The sequence below is a fragment of the Vanessa tameamea genome, chromosome 17 (genome assembly GCF_037043105.1).
Source record: "Vanessa tameamea isolate UH-Manoa-2023 chromosome 17, ilVanTame1 primary haplotype, whole genome shotgun sequence".
NCBI classification, from domain to species: domain Eukaryota; kingdom Metazoa; phylum Arthropoda; class Insecta; order Lepidoptera; family Nymphalidae; genus Vanessa; species Vanessa tameamea.
This window is the reverse complement of record NC_087325.1, coordinates 8,981,794-8,996,189: the sequence shown is the minus strand read 5'-3', so window position 1 is coordinate 8,996,189 and position 14,396 is coordinate 8,981,794. Positions and strand designations below refer to the sequence as shown.

Here is a 14,396-nt window from a genome sequence, read left to right as displayed (position 1 = left end):
TGATTTTTTGTTAGGTTTTCCAGTGTAACAAATAAAAAATACCTAGTGTCTGTTAAATTCACATGCAGTAGAAATTAAACTTCATAACATAACTTCAGTTTCAAATCACAGTAATTCTAAAGAAGTTTCACTTCAAAATCAGCTTGACAGTTTGAAGATACATAACGACGTATAGAGGCATATTTTTAGTCACACTGCGAAACTAGTCGAGAATGGAGTGAGATTTTTTTTATTTAGTTATGAATTGAAGTTAGAATTATAAAAAGTTGCATAATAAGTAATCCTAAATTCTTAAACGTCTTATAAATAGGACTTTATTTTATAACATAACTCATATTCTGTATTAACAATACAATAAATCATTAGAGTAACAGATGGCGTATCTTAACTATAAAGAAACTTTATAATTAAACATGTTCTAAATTAGACTGTTCGGATAAATTATTTTTTATTAGAATCAGATAAAATATTCATCAATTAAAACTATTATAGCCTTCAAGGATAAAAGATAAAAAGACCTATGGAAAAACCAAACGTTTTGTAATATACAAAAACAACAAGTATATACAACTAATTACAATGTTACATGGTTAAACAACTTCTTTATTATGCATACTAGCTGAATTCACTGCTGTACCCGCGTGAAATGTATAAAACATTATATATATAATGAACAAACGTTATAATAAAAGAGCCGAGATGGCCCAGTGGTTAGAACGCGTGCATCTTAACCGATGATTTCGGGTTCAAACCCAGGCAGGCACCACTGAATTTTCATGTGCTTAATTTGTGTTTATAATTCATCTCGTGCTCGGCGGTGAAGGAAAACATCGTGAGGAAACCTGCATGTGTCTAATTTCAACGAAATTCTGCCACATGTTTATTCCACCAACCCGCATTGGAGCAGCGTGGTGGAATATGCTCCATACCTTCTCCTCAACGGGTGAGGAGGCCTTAGTCCAGCAGTGGGAAATTTACAGGCTGATTATGTTATTTATGTTATGATTATGTTATTTAAGTTGACGAAAAGTTAAATTGTAATGACTTATATTTCTTACTCGAGAAATGATTGATTCCCCCCCACACTCACCTTAACCCGCTTTTTCACGCCCTTAAGGGATGATTTCCATGATAAAAACCGGTGAAGCGGTTTAAGCATGAAGAGGTAAAAGACAGAGTTACTCGCATCTAAAATATTAGTAGGGATTATGATCAAAACATTTAGCTTCTTGTTCGAAAAAAACGAACGAAGTAATTTATTCAAAAAAAAACATTATTCAATAATTTCTTGCATAAAGATAAACATTTGCTTACTCTATAAACGGCTCGCCAACGGTACCCCAATGAGAAAACCAAAATAATATTTAAAATTAATAATTAATAAAGTACTTAATTAAATACTTCTAGTATTTTAATTTCTGCGTACTATTCTAGATTTAGAACGCATCCAGCCAACATTACAACATATCATTATACCTAACTCCACCCCTTTCCTCGTTATGTCATAATGCGCGTATAATAAAAGAGGATTGAAGTGTAAATAACATAATATAATTTATATATTTCCTTCATTCGTTAAACAAAAGAGTTTTTATTGTACAATTTGTGTATTAGTACCGATGGATTTTTAACTTAATATAATTGCATATTACGTAAATAAGTTTTCTAAAAAGTTTTTTTTTTTAATCAATAAACAATAACACAGAGGCAAAGATATCCCTGATGTCTTGGTTGATTTAAATTTTGAATATAATTCGTGTAGTATTTTGTAATTGATTCAAACCATTAAGCAAAAACATCTATTGAATTTGTAAAGATTGCAACATGTCACCTTTTATTTTTTTTGCCCATCTATGTACGCTTTGCATGGGTAAAAATTGGTCTAATTTAATAGGATTAACCATAGCGACAGTCTTTTGCCTATATAATATAAACACTTATTCTTGCAAAATATTTTTTTTTCTCGCATATTTCAAACGAACTCGTAAGCGAGTTGTAATTATTTTTTTAGTATCACTTACTTTACTCAAGTTAAGCCCAATATCATTGACTTATGAGATAAGTTTGACTAAAAGTAATTCTTCTGGGTACAACCCAAATCTAATGAAAGCTACACGAAGTCCTAAAGGGATTTTGAATAATACATTCTTTTTATTAAATAATTACAATCACAGAATTTTCATATGCTTAATTTTTGCTTATAATTCATTTCGTTTTAACATTGTGTGCACTATGAGCAACACAAAGTCTGCATGTGTCACATGTGTATCCACCAAACTAATTTGAACCAGCGTCGTAGAATATGCTCTAAATATGTCCCTCAAAAGGGGAAGAGGTTTTCGTTACTCGATTATATGTCCTGAACTATTGGGACCACTGATTTTAAAGTTATTTTTTCTTTTGCAGGCAAATATGGCAGCAGCTACAACAGTTTTGGTTGAAGACCTTTAGTGCGGACAATGGGACATTTTCATAGAGCTCCTTCTTTACATACTTTCCAGAAACAGGTAATTCTTAATGTGAATTATTGATTATAAGCTCATCTTTACTAATATTAGAAGCGAATAATTGTATAAATCTCAAAATCTACCAGTCTGATTTGAAAACATCGGTTTGTATTACACACCCCATTTTTGAGAGAGTTTATATAGAACATTAGTTGTTGCCGATTGGTTCGCCGGCGTTGTAGGGGTTTAGTAGTCAGATATTACGCATATAAAGTAGCCTATATCCTTCCTTAGAGTTCAAGGTTGCTTGATATCAAATTTCATCAAATTCGATTAGAGGTTTAACCATGAAAGAGCTACAGAGTTACTTTCGCATTTATAATACTAATATACATACATAAAATGACGCTAAGACTCTGGAATGGAACAGTAATATTGCCAATATAATTGATTGAAATAACTTTGCTTTTCAAATGTTAAAAAAGATAACTACTATGTTTCTTGCCAGTTCGTCTCGGTAGAATCTACATTTTTTAATAATAATTTATTTAAATATCATATTAAAACATTAGCTACATATGAACGATAATAACTGCTACACTGTAAAACTGTGCGTGTGGTGGAGTTATTAACGGTCGTCAACAAAGCGACATTGCTCTGTGATTTTGAACATTACGACTCGTTGATAGCTTTACATTTAAAACGTGTCTGAAAAATTACGACTCTAATTTGCTTGTAAAGTTTCACTTGATTAAAGTATAATTTGATTTGATAGGATTATAGTCGATTCACAATGTCGAGCGTACTAATTTTATAACAGTTAAACTTTCCAAACAATTCTTTGAAACAATCAAAAAGTTATCTTCCTACTCTCGAGGGAGAGGTTCGTCGCTATTATTCTAATCTTATATCTGACACGGCTTAAGAAAAGTGCGAGAAACAAAACATCTCTCTCTCTCTCTCTCTCTCTCCTTTGTGTATCAGAAGATTACGGAATATCGATTACTGTTTTTATATTTTATAATTACTAGAAAGACTAGTTAACTTTTTCTGCTCCAGTATTTATTAACATATAATACTTTAAAAACGACAGAATTATATTAACAAGTTTCAAGTCCAAAAACCAGCACCACCGAATTGTCGTGCGATTAATATATCATTGTAATTGAATCATCAAATTATTCATTTCATACATTCATAAGTTTCAAAAACTTCTGTTCGAGAGAAGCCATGCCTGTGCCCAGCAGTGCGACATTTACAGGCTGTTACGCCCGCCACAGTCAAAGTACACAACCGTAAACTTGGTGCAATAAATAACGTCCAGTTTAAACGCAGCAAGATAAATGTTTACTAAAGTTAGCGAAAACCGGTGCCTTTAAAAATAACTGCTGACTGTAAACCATTTTTCATGGCTCAGTGATCCGAATGTCCCTCGAGTGCTTTCGAGCAAAAAATATATATAATTTTACATATGTTTGTACACAAAACATTAGATCCTTTTGTGACTTTATGTGCTTTTATGTAAATTTTCAATGAAAATGGTCACTTTTTCATTCGCTAAAATGCAGAAAAATTTATGTTGAATAAGCTAGTTTGTAAATAATATTTTTGGCTCGCTTTCTTACAACATTTAGTTCACTAAAACGTAATGTTCGCTCATTATAGGTTGTATTTTCTAGTAAAATCTAATTTACTTAATCTACAGTAATTACTTTGCTAATAACAATTGTAATAACGTTTTTTATTGTCTTTTTATTATTATTGCATTTAGAGTTCTCGTTTCTTGAAACGCAGTTTTAACAGTCTTTCCGCAATTTTACAAATATTTAAATTTTTTATTGTGATTATTTAATATATTTTATGAATTGCAACTGTGTGAAACCTGATATACCAATCCGTGAATGGCAAAATAAACATTCATATATTCGTTTATTAAATTAATTTTTTTTTTTATATTAATAGTAAAACTGGACCATCTCATGGTATGTAAGACTTTTTATTAAGAGAAGATGGCATTGATATTTGGCTAAAAAATAATTTCTAAGGTACGGTAAGTTAAGGTCTACTTCACATACTCCAAACACCATTGGCATGCACTTATTATAATACAAGAAACATTTAACCGTCAACTATTGACTCGTTCTAAAACAGTTCAGGTTTTAATAAAACGTTTTTTTAATCAGAACTCGAGTCGCGCGCTCGCGCACCGCATGCGTTGATGGGCGCAGCAGCGGGCGGCGGGCGGGCGGCGCGGGCGCTCCGCCTGCTGCTACTGCTGGTGCTGGCGCTCGCCGCGGTCGAGTACTTATTCGGATCAATCCTCGACGCTTCGCCACTCCGAACCTACCTCTACACACCACTGCATAACGCAACGCAATCCACTCTCAGGTACGGTTCCTTTGCATATTTAATACTATGTTTTATGGGACAACGAATTGACTAGATAGCAAATCATTTCAAATGCAACATGTAGCATTTATGTATATACAAATGATTCTAGTTTCTGTTTGTAAATTACATTAAAATAATCGAGTATTATTACTGAAAAATATATATGATTTACAGGACTAGTGATAAAACATCGCAAGTTTGGCCTAAAAAACTAACTCCATCTGCTACGATAGAGAACTCTTTGAAGAATTCTTCCCAGAAAGTCGCCTTTTCTAACAGTACGAACAAAAACAATTCAAGCAGAGATATATCGAATATGACGCGCCAAAATGTATCAGAAGATTTTAGTACACCGCTCTTGATTACTAAAATAATGGAAGGAATAAAAAATCTGGTCACGACAGAAGATGGCGAACTCAAAGTCTCTGAGCCTTCTTTGCCTCTTTGTGATGAAATGCCGTCTGATTTGGGTAATTATTGACTTTCAATATATATATTTTTATTATGTACGTAAATACCAATAATAATTCAGTAAATAATTCTAAAATATTTCATAAATGTCTAGTCTAGTAACTATTAAATATTAAATTTGTTTGTTAAACTCAAGAAAATTAGAACAACAGATAATGATATTTTTTTCTTTTAGGTCCAATATCAGTAAACAAGACTGAGATAGAACTTGATTGGGTCGAAAAAAGATATCCCGAAGTACAAGTCGGTGGATATTACTCGCCACCGAACTGCACAGCTCGACACAAAGTCGCTATTATTGTCCCTTACAGGTAAAAGGAAATCTTGTAAACCGTATCATAAAGATCTAAATAAATGGTCATGAGTAAATAAACAAAGGCTCTACTGAACTTTTCATAATTTATATCAAACTAGCTGAACCCGTGGCAATGCTCACGTGAAAATCAATTTGTGACAAAGATTCTTTATGAACTTGCATACTACCCCTCTTCTACAACTTTAACCCCTTGCTGCTATGTCCGTCCTCGAGGTTCGAGCTTACTTCTTAGCAAATTTCATCAACATTAGTTTAGCCGTAAAAGACAGAAAGAGAGACAGAGTTACTTTCAAATTTAGAATATTAGTATAGATTACTATTCTAGAAAATGATTGCGAAGAAACTATCAAATTCCGAAAAAAAAATTGAGAAATATATCCGCTATCCGTGCATTGTAGTGGAATAAGATTAGATATTTGCCCTTTTGTATAGCAGAAAACAAACCAGCAGCAGGAACCTGTGGAAGCTCAGCAGTAGAAGTAAACGATTATAATAAACTTGCTATAACATAAAAATTAAGAAAATATTTAACACGCAAAAGTCCGACCAGCATTTTTTAAGAGATACGCTGTACAAGTTATTGTTTAAATTCAAAAGTAATCTTAAACAACTCGGGTATGATAGATTAAAATGAAATTCGATTATACCATGTCTGAAGGAAAATATATTTATCTTTTAAAAAGATAAGAGACAGGGATAAAAGCGATTTTGCATTAAAATTCTGAAACCAATTCTCACACTTCTCCGTGTCTAAGTGAAAGCGAGGGTCGTGATATTTATGTTATCTGGCCAATAAGCAATCTTCATAAACGCCAAGCCAGCGTTTATCACACCTTGGGAACTTCTTTAGCACGACTTTTTCCTTTATACCTTTCGGAGCGGATTTATGATTTTGGAATGAATTTAAAATATTGGGCACCTAAACGCTACGTCACGTATTGTTTTTTCTTTGCGTGTGTGAAGTTTCGTATTATCAGAAACTGTAAATTGGGATAACAAGTTATAACTTGATCCTTTATCTTACTAGAATTTTGTTATCTAAAATATTTTATATCGGCTTTGTTTTGGACCGAAAAATTTGCCAGTAAAATGAATACAGGAGAACTTCAAGTCATTATTCTGACATTATTATTGATCGTCTCGTTCTAATAATTTTCCTTATCATTTTTATTTGATATAAAATGTTGTAAGAACCAACGACGTGTAAGATGATTATTACTTATTATAAAAAAAAACTACTTTAAACTAATAAAATTTCTTATAGTAATAATTATATATCGATTTAACGAATAGATAAATAGATAGATAATAGATAGATCCGTTAGAACACGCGATTTTAAAACAAAGATTGTTCAGACTGTTCAGATTGTTCAGATTTAAAAACGCATTGGAACAACGTGGTAAATTAAGCTTCGAACATTCCCAAAAAAAGAGACGGCCTTAGCCCAGCTGTGGGAAATGTACTAATACTTAACTTTTTACTTCTTTATATCAATATACGGACATAAATAAGTTTATTTGCCTGTTACCATTAACGATGTCACATGTAAGACATTGAAACGATGACATTACTCTCTCTGTATTTTATCTTCAACGGGCTTCTACCCGTGCAGCTGGAAAATATTCAAATATCAAAATAAAAATGTATATTTTATTATCGCCATCTATGCAAATCGCTATAAATGCAAAATTGACTCTGTATGTCTGTCAGTTTCTGTGTCTGTATCACGGCTAAACCACTGAACCGGATGTGACGGAATTTGAAATAAAAGCCAGCTTTAACCTCAAGGTAAACAGAGGTTACTTTATTATAGTTTAAAACATGCATAGCCGCGGGTTAAAAAGGACATTATTAAAGTTATTTTCTATGTGCAGAGATCGCCAGCAACATTTGGCGATATTCCTGAACCACATGCATCCGTTTCTGATGAAGCAGCAAATCGAATACGGCATATTTATCATCGAACAGGAAGGTAAATAACGCCGCAATGGAGTAACTCCAAAATTGAATATAATTTTACCAATTAAATTATGGTTCAAATATAATATATAAAACTTAAGGGGTATGACGGTAGAAATACATTGGTTTTGAGTTTTTTTTTATTTCATATACCAGCATATATGCCACCTGGAGCTAAGTGGTCACCACAGTACATAGCCATTGATACAGTGAGAAATATAAATCATTCCTCAAATTACCAATGCGACAACCACCTTGAGAACAAAGATGTTATGTCTGTAGTTATACTAGCTCGCTCAGTCTTCAAACCGAAATACAACAATACAATGTAATACTGTTTGGCGGTAAAATATATGCTGAGTGGGTGGTGCCTACCTAGACGAGTTTACACAATTTAGGACTACTAAGTGGACTTCATGTCATAGGACACACGGTCAGTCTTTTTTTTTGTAATTTCAGGAACAAGCGACTTCAATCGTGCCAAGCTAATGAACGTTGGGTTCGTGGAGAGTCAAAAGCAAAAGCCGGGTGGTTGGCAATGCTTCATCTTCCACGATATAGACCTGCTGCCTCTTGACTCTAGAAATCTGTATTCCTGTCCACGACAGCCTAGGCATATGTCCGCTTCTATTGATAAATTAAAGTTTAAGTAAGTGTTTGAATTCATGATATTTCTTAGCTTTCAAACACGGTTCCATATAATCACTACCATAAGAGTAGTTCCTACTACTTTCTTAATTTTCGACAAATTTAATCAAACGTTATAAATACCACAGATTAAAATGATATCGTTTTAATTCGAATATATTTAAATTTCAGGTTACCATATGAGGATATTTTCGGCGGTGTCTCTGCCATGACTCTGGAGCAATTCACTAAAGTGAACGGTTTCTCGAATAAGTACTGGGGCTGGGGTGGGGAGGACGACGATATGTTTTATAGGTGAGTGTTGCATTCATTTTCATTTTCTTTCCCTTGACAGCCTCGTTGAGTAGCTTGCTTACAAGGCCGAAGAACCCGAGATCTAAGTCCGAGCCGGTACAATAAAAAAATGAATAAATAAGGCATCAAAATATTATCCAGTTCAAAATTCTCCAAATCATAAAAGTCTTGGAGTTAGTTTTTGTTATTCTTTATGAAAAAAATCGCAGATTCAATACATGACAATTAAAAAGTGCTTGGAAAAAGGACCTACTTGAATAAAGTTATTTTTTTTTATGTTGATTTGTTATTGGATTTTGGTTTCAGGATAAAAAAGATGAATTACCACATAGCAAGGTACAAGATGTCAATTGCGCGCTACGCCATGTTAGACCATAAGAAATCCGCACCAAATCCTAAAAGGTGAGTCATTGTCTTGTTTCTTCTATTCACAAAATATGATATATATTTCTTTTTTGTACTGTACTAGAGTCCATTACAACTTCGCCTGCGTGTGAGCATCTACGAGGAACTTACCACTGTTAGGTACCCAGAAGAAGAAGGGGCAAGTCTTAACTACCCTATGCCCTTTACAGTTTTGATTTGACAACGTGTATGAAAATTTCATGATGATCGGTTGTGTTGTTTAGACAAAGCGTAAAAAACTTCTATCTTACTACTTTATTCTATTAGTTAGAATACATATAAAATTAATTAAGACTATATCAAAATCAGCCATATCCTAACAACAATCCATTTAATTATTTATATAATTAATTAAATTCGTAATACGCCATGTCGAATATGGCGTGTATAGATTTTAACAAATTTCGGAACTAAAAACTATAATATCGTTGTCAAATAATAAAGAAAATTACAAAAAAAATATTCTGTATTTAGGGAACCACATAACAATATTACCAAGTGTCATGGACTATATATACTATACGTCATGAAGACATTACATCTCTATCAGACTCATTCGAATATAATACTCCTAATATTTATATAATACACATTTGATTTATCTATAGAAAATGTATCTTTATAAAAATATTATCTTTTCAGAGTTGAAGTTTTGATCTAAAGTTAATTTTAGAAGGAAGACTCAGCTGCAATACTTGGTTAGGCAACCCACTAATATTGATACTGCTCGATTAGTATATTTTGGTTATTTTCAAAGTCTCTCTTAGCTCCAAGTCCAATATCTTATCAGTCCTTCCCGGCGCAAAATATATTGTTGTTGACTACATGAAATTGTATTTCTGAATAACAGAGAACTGTTTATATACTTGTTTAGTTTACGTTTCTACGTACAATTAGGTATAAAATAAGTGTTCTTGAAAAGTCAAAAGTGTTTTTAATTTTAATTTTATTTAGGTACCAACTCCTGTCGCAGACTAGTAAGACATTCCAGAAGGATGGTCTCTCGACACTCGAGTATGAGTTAGTGCGCGTCACGCGGCGCCACCTCTACACGCATGTCGTGACCAACATCGACGAACGCAGCTGACGGACGTATCTCGCCAAACTACTGTTTGGCGATAGGTAACACCCATACGACTTTCGAAATAGCTGCAGATTTATATAACACTTATTATTTATGTGTCATTTATTTTAAGACTAATCGAATATTATTATTTTTTTTATTCTATTATTTTTATAAATATTTAACAATAGATAATAACAACTTTAATCGATTTAAGCTAATCTATTCGATTATTTTGCATTTTTATCATTCGATTGAATTATATGAAGTATTTTACTATTGTTGATTTGTTTTGATAAAATTTGCAGATATGTCGGAATAATCTTATAATCGTATGTGGTTACCCAGAGTTGTTATAATCTTGCAAATGAATCGATTACTAATTATAAATGTTCCTTCGACGTCTAGTGAAAAGTTTGACACTTAGAAAATATTCCGTAAGCTATTGTAAGATTATTTTCTCTTTTTTTTTAATCATCTTCCCGTAAAATAAATGTTGAAGGATCAAATTCGAAAACATGTTATTAGTATAATAAGTAGATAGGTACCTTGTATTCTTATAATATCACGTTTGAGCAACTGTGATCAACTTTCGGATTTTTTTTCTTTTTTAACATAAGCAATGAAATAATTAGAGTCTGCCACCTTTTCATGAGTTTTACTTATACAATTATAAAAATTGGAAATATGGTATTGAAAGTGTATACCCAAGTATCAAGTTGCTCGAACGTAAAAAAAATCTTGTTAGCTAAGTAAATAATATACTATGATGTAATCAAAGTAAACACGACTTCACAATATACATAATATATTCGTGTAATTTTAAAGATCACTAGTCTTTTGTTCACGTGTTTATATTTTTAGGATTTAAATATTTTGGCTCAGGACAATAAACAATTTAACAATTTTCAGTTTTACGTAACGTATCGATTTATATATCAATTAATGTATAAATAATTGTCGATAAAAATACAAATTAAGACAATACCGATGAATATTTAGGGTATTACCAACTTTTTACCAATAAAGAGAAAATGATAATCTCTATTTTATCGATATTTAGGGTCATCACTAACCATAATTTAAAAATGAGGATAAAAAGAAACCGCTTATTATCGCTATTATTAACATATTTGCAATTTTATATCTAGTTGTATTAAATATCATCTTTTTTTAAAAAAAAATAAATGTTTTATTGGTCTTTGTCAAGACCTAAATTTTGATAAAATCGAGATTGTACTCCAATTGTAATAATAACGATACAATGTAAAAAACGGACACTTAGCAATCTTCGTAATGTATCTATAATCATAAGAATAGTTAATTGCCATTCGCGGCCTAAAAGTAACAAGAAGTGGATTGTGATGTTTTATGTTCTTTTTCCTGTTACACAATTGCATCATCATCATTATGAACACGATAATTTTAATAATCATATCACTCATAGACTTGTAACAACATACATTTTGATTACGTCGACAAAACAGGGACCTTCGAAACGAATTAACGAAAACTGTTTAAGCGCACCATTCACCTAATGGTATTACATTGTGTTAAATAGACGCTATTACGAAACTCAATTTCTTACAACATATAACACTCCTATTACAACATATAACATTAAATTTTGAAAAAATCATCATAATCATCATCAAGAATAAAAAAATTGTGATACATGCAACTTGAATCTCTTGCATACGATCTAAATTTCACTGTGTACTAGGCTAAACATTTAAAACGACGCCTCTTATATACATAATAATTTTAATTGTATTTATTATCTACATATATCATTCTTACAAAACATTTTGACTTTACTTTTATTTATATAACTAAAGGTTGAAACGAGCACGAGGCATAATCGTCATTTATTACAATTTATTGTGATTTTTGTCCATCTGCAGGCCCATCCGTATCAGCATATAGCCCTAAAAATTATATTTTGTATTACTTCATTCAGCCTTAAAAAGAGAGCGAGCGAGTGTAACTACTTGTATAAAATACGGCGTAAGAAGTGACCTATATTGTAATGTGTATGCGAGTAACTTTGACAACAATCCTCTTAAAATAAAAAATAAAAACTTCTTAAAATTTATAATTTTTATCTATGCTGGAATTATTGATATCTTTATTAGATTTGACAGTTGGAGATTTTTTGAATAAAAAATCAAATTAGCCTAAACATATCGAATAATACGTCAATATCTTATAACAAAGCCAAATATATATATTTTTTTTTTATAAACTGTCAAAAACTGTCCTGTCAAGTTATGTCAAATGTGGTTCTTTTTTAATCTAAGTGTATATTAGTGTACTTATTATAATTAGATATTTAAGATTAAAATGTAAATAGTTCCATGTTAAATAGACTTAGGCAAATCATTTTTGCTGATAACTAAATATAAATGACTTCTGTATCTAAGTATCCCTTAACTGCAGTTTAATTTTATGATCTAAGTCGAATCGTTATTATTGTGATAAAAGTGAGATTGTAACGGTATTTTAGTAGCATGCTTATTCATTAAATTTTAGTTTTAAGGGGCTTTTAAATGTGATACGAAATTATATGGAATTAATGTAATAATTAACCATTGATAGAAGACCATGCGTCGCCGTGTTAATCTGTTCTACCTGACAACTAGTGGTGTTGTCGACATAAATGTTATGCTGATTGACAGCGCAGCAAATAAAGCGCAGCGCAGCGGTGAAAGTGCATGTACAATTAATGTAAAGAAAAAAGTGGCGATACCACCGACATTTCACGTTACACCGATTCTAATATAACATCACACCCACTTAGCTCTAACAAAATTAACACAGACATAGATTATGGGCTTCGATTAAAAGAGACAAACGATCGCTTTGTTTCTTTCAAAATTTCAGCCCGTATTTAATTGATAGTTTCATGGGGCACGTACGTCCTTTCCATTTATTTATCTATGACCGTTATTAATTTAACAATTTAAACTTTTATAAAGATTCAAAATTGTGCCGTTGTTTTTTATAATTTTTTTTTTTAATCATATTGGCCAAAACCTTAGAATTTGCAACCGAACAGTCTCCTACATGATCAACTGGCACAGATAAACGCCATAAAAATATTTAAAAAGATCCGATCAAGTTTCAAATTATCTCTTTATACTTTTCTATCAATGGTTGGTTCTTCACGTAGGCCTATATATATGTATGATTATTCATTTTTGTATAATTCCATAACTGAAATGCTTTTAATATGCTTTTATAGAAATTATATTTTGTACAATTAAACTTGTTCTAGTGATTATAATCATTATATTTAACTATGTTTGTGAAATCATAAAATTAAAATATAAAACTGCTTTAGTTGGTATTAAATATATTTTTTAATAAAAAAATCTATGTAATAAAAAATATTCATTTTTAGTGTAATCTGGAAAATACGCAATGTTTGCTATTTAGATAAGTAGTATGGCGTCCAAAAATATTATTTTTTTAAAAGCTTTATCTACAAATTTATTTAGAATTTTCATCATGATCTGATATCGTTATCAAAACCAACAACAGCTTTGAAAAAAGGCTATTAACCACATGTCGGTTTTAATAAAACGTAATGAATGGACAAATTTAAATTATACATATATTGAATCTATTATTTTGTATTAATTAAATTGCATTGCAAAATTTTTTATAATTACATTTTTAATGCACTTTTATGTTCGAATTATAGAAAGTATTTGTTTTAAACATTTAAATAAATAGTCCATTTATTTGTTATTGTATTACTACCATAAAATACCATTTTGGGTCGTAAAAATGGAATACTAAAACTATGTTGTTGTTCCTTTTTCAAATTAAAAAAAAAACGCTTTAGAATATCTTTTCACTGTAGATATATTGAAATAACATTTTATACATGCAAATTAATAACTAAGTCTTAATTGTACAGACTTCGCTTAGCCATCCAAATGTAATGTAGAAAAAGTATAGACTTTTTAGATAGATTTGAGTTACTTAAAATATAATGACGCATTAATTTCGTATAGTATTTGTTTTTTTTTTATAAATATATTGTTTGTTTTCAGATAAAATGTCTTGTTTTATTTTACCTTCCTGACAACAATACCTGATATAATATAGAAATACACGATAGAAATTAACAATACCTCCATGTTGAAAGTGTTTTGTTCTTTTATAAAAAAAAATATAACGGACCAATGTGGCCCTCATAGCTTTAAAAATTATTAAAATTGAAATTAAATAGGCACTGGATCAAATCAAACAGATAAACGATGTCCACATAGCAAAGTGTAGGTAGCCAAAGCTGTTGCATGTGCATGGTGGGTTGTAGGTATGCACCTACAACCTACCTTGCTTTTATGGGTTAAGTATTATAGATAAAATATTGATCTATTTTTACGGCCT

At 31.2% G+C, this 14,396-nt stretch overlaps 1 protein-coding gene across 1 annotated transcript in view; it reads left to right on the top strand.

Annotated features, from left to right (window-relative positions):
- LOC113400606 (beta-1,4-N-acetylgalactosaminyltransferase bre-4-like) overlaps positions 1–14,062 on the top strand; it is a 186,075-nt gene extending 172,013 nt beyond the window's left edge. The window contains exons 2-10 of the mRNA XM_026640248.2: positions 2,407–2,507; positions 4,631–4,835; positions 5,013–5,308; positions 5,485–5,620; positions 7,501–7,598; positions 8,045–8,234; positions 8,405–8,527; positions 8,834–8,929; positions 9,887–14,062. Coding sequence (XP_026496033.1) covers positions 4,666–4,835; positions 5,013–5,308; positions 5,485–5,620; positions 7,501–7,598; positions 8,045–8,234; positions 8,405–8,527; positions 8,834–8,929; positions 9,887–10,019 — 1,242 coding nt within the window. The 5' untranslated portion in view covers positions 2,407–2,507; positions 4,631–4,665 and the 3' untranslated portion in view covers positions 10,020–14,062. The remainder of the gene's footprint in view (positions 1–2,406; positions 2,508–4,630; positions 4,836–5,012; positions 5,309–5,484; positions 5,621–7,500; positions 7,599–8,044; positions 8,235–8,404; positions 8,528–8,833; positions 8,930–9,886) is intronic.
- Positions 14,063–14,396: the final 334 nt, after the last annotated feature.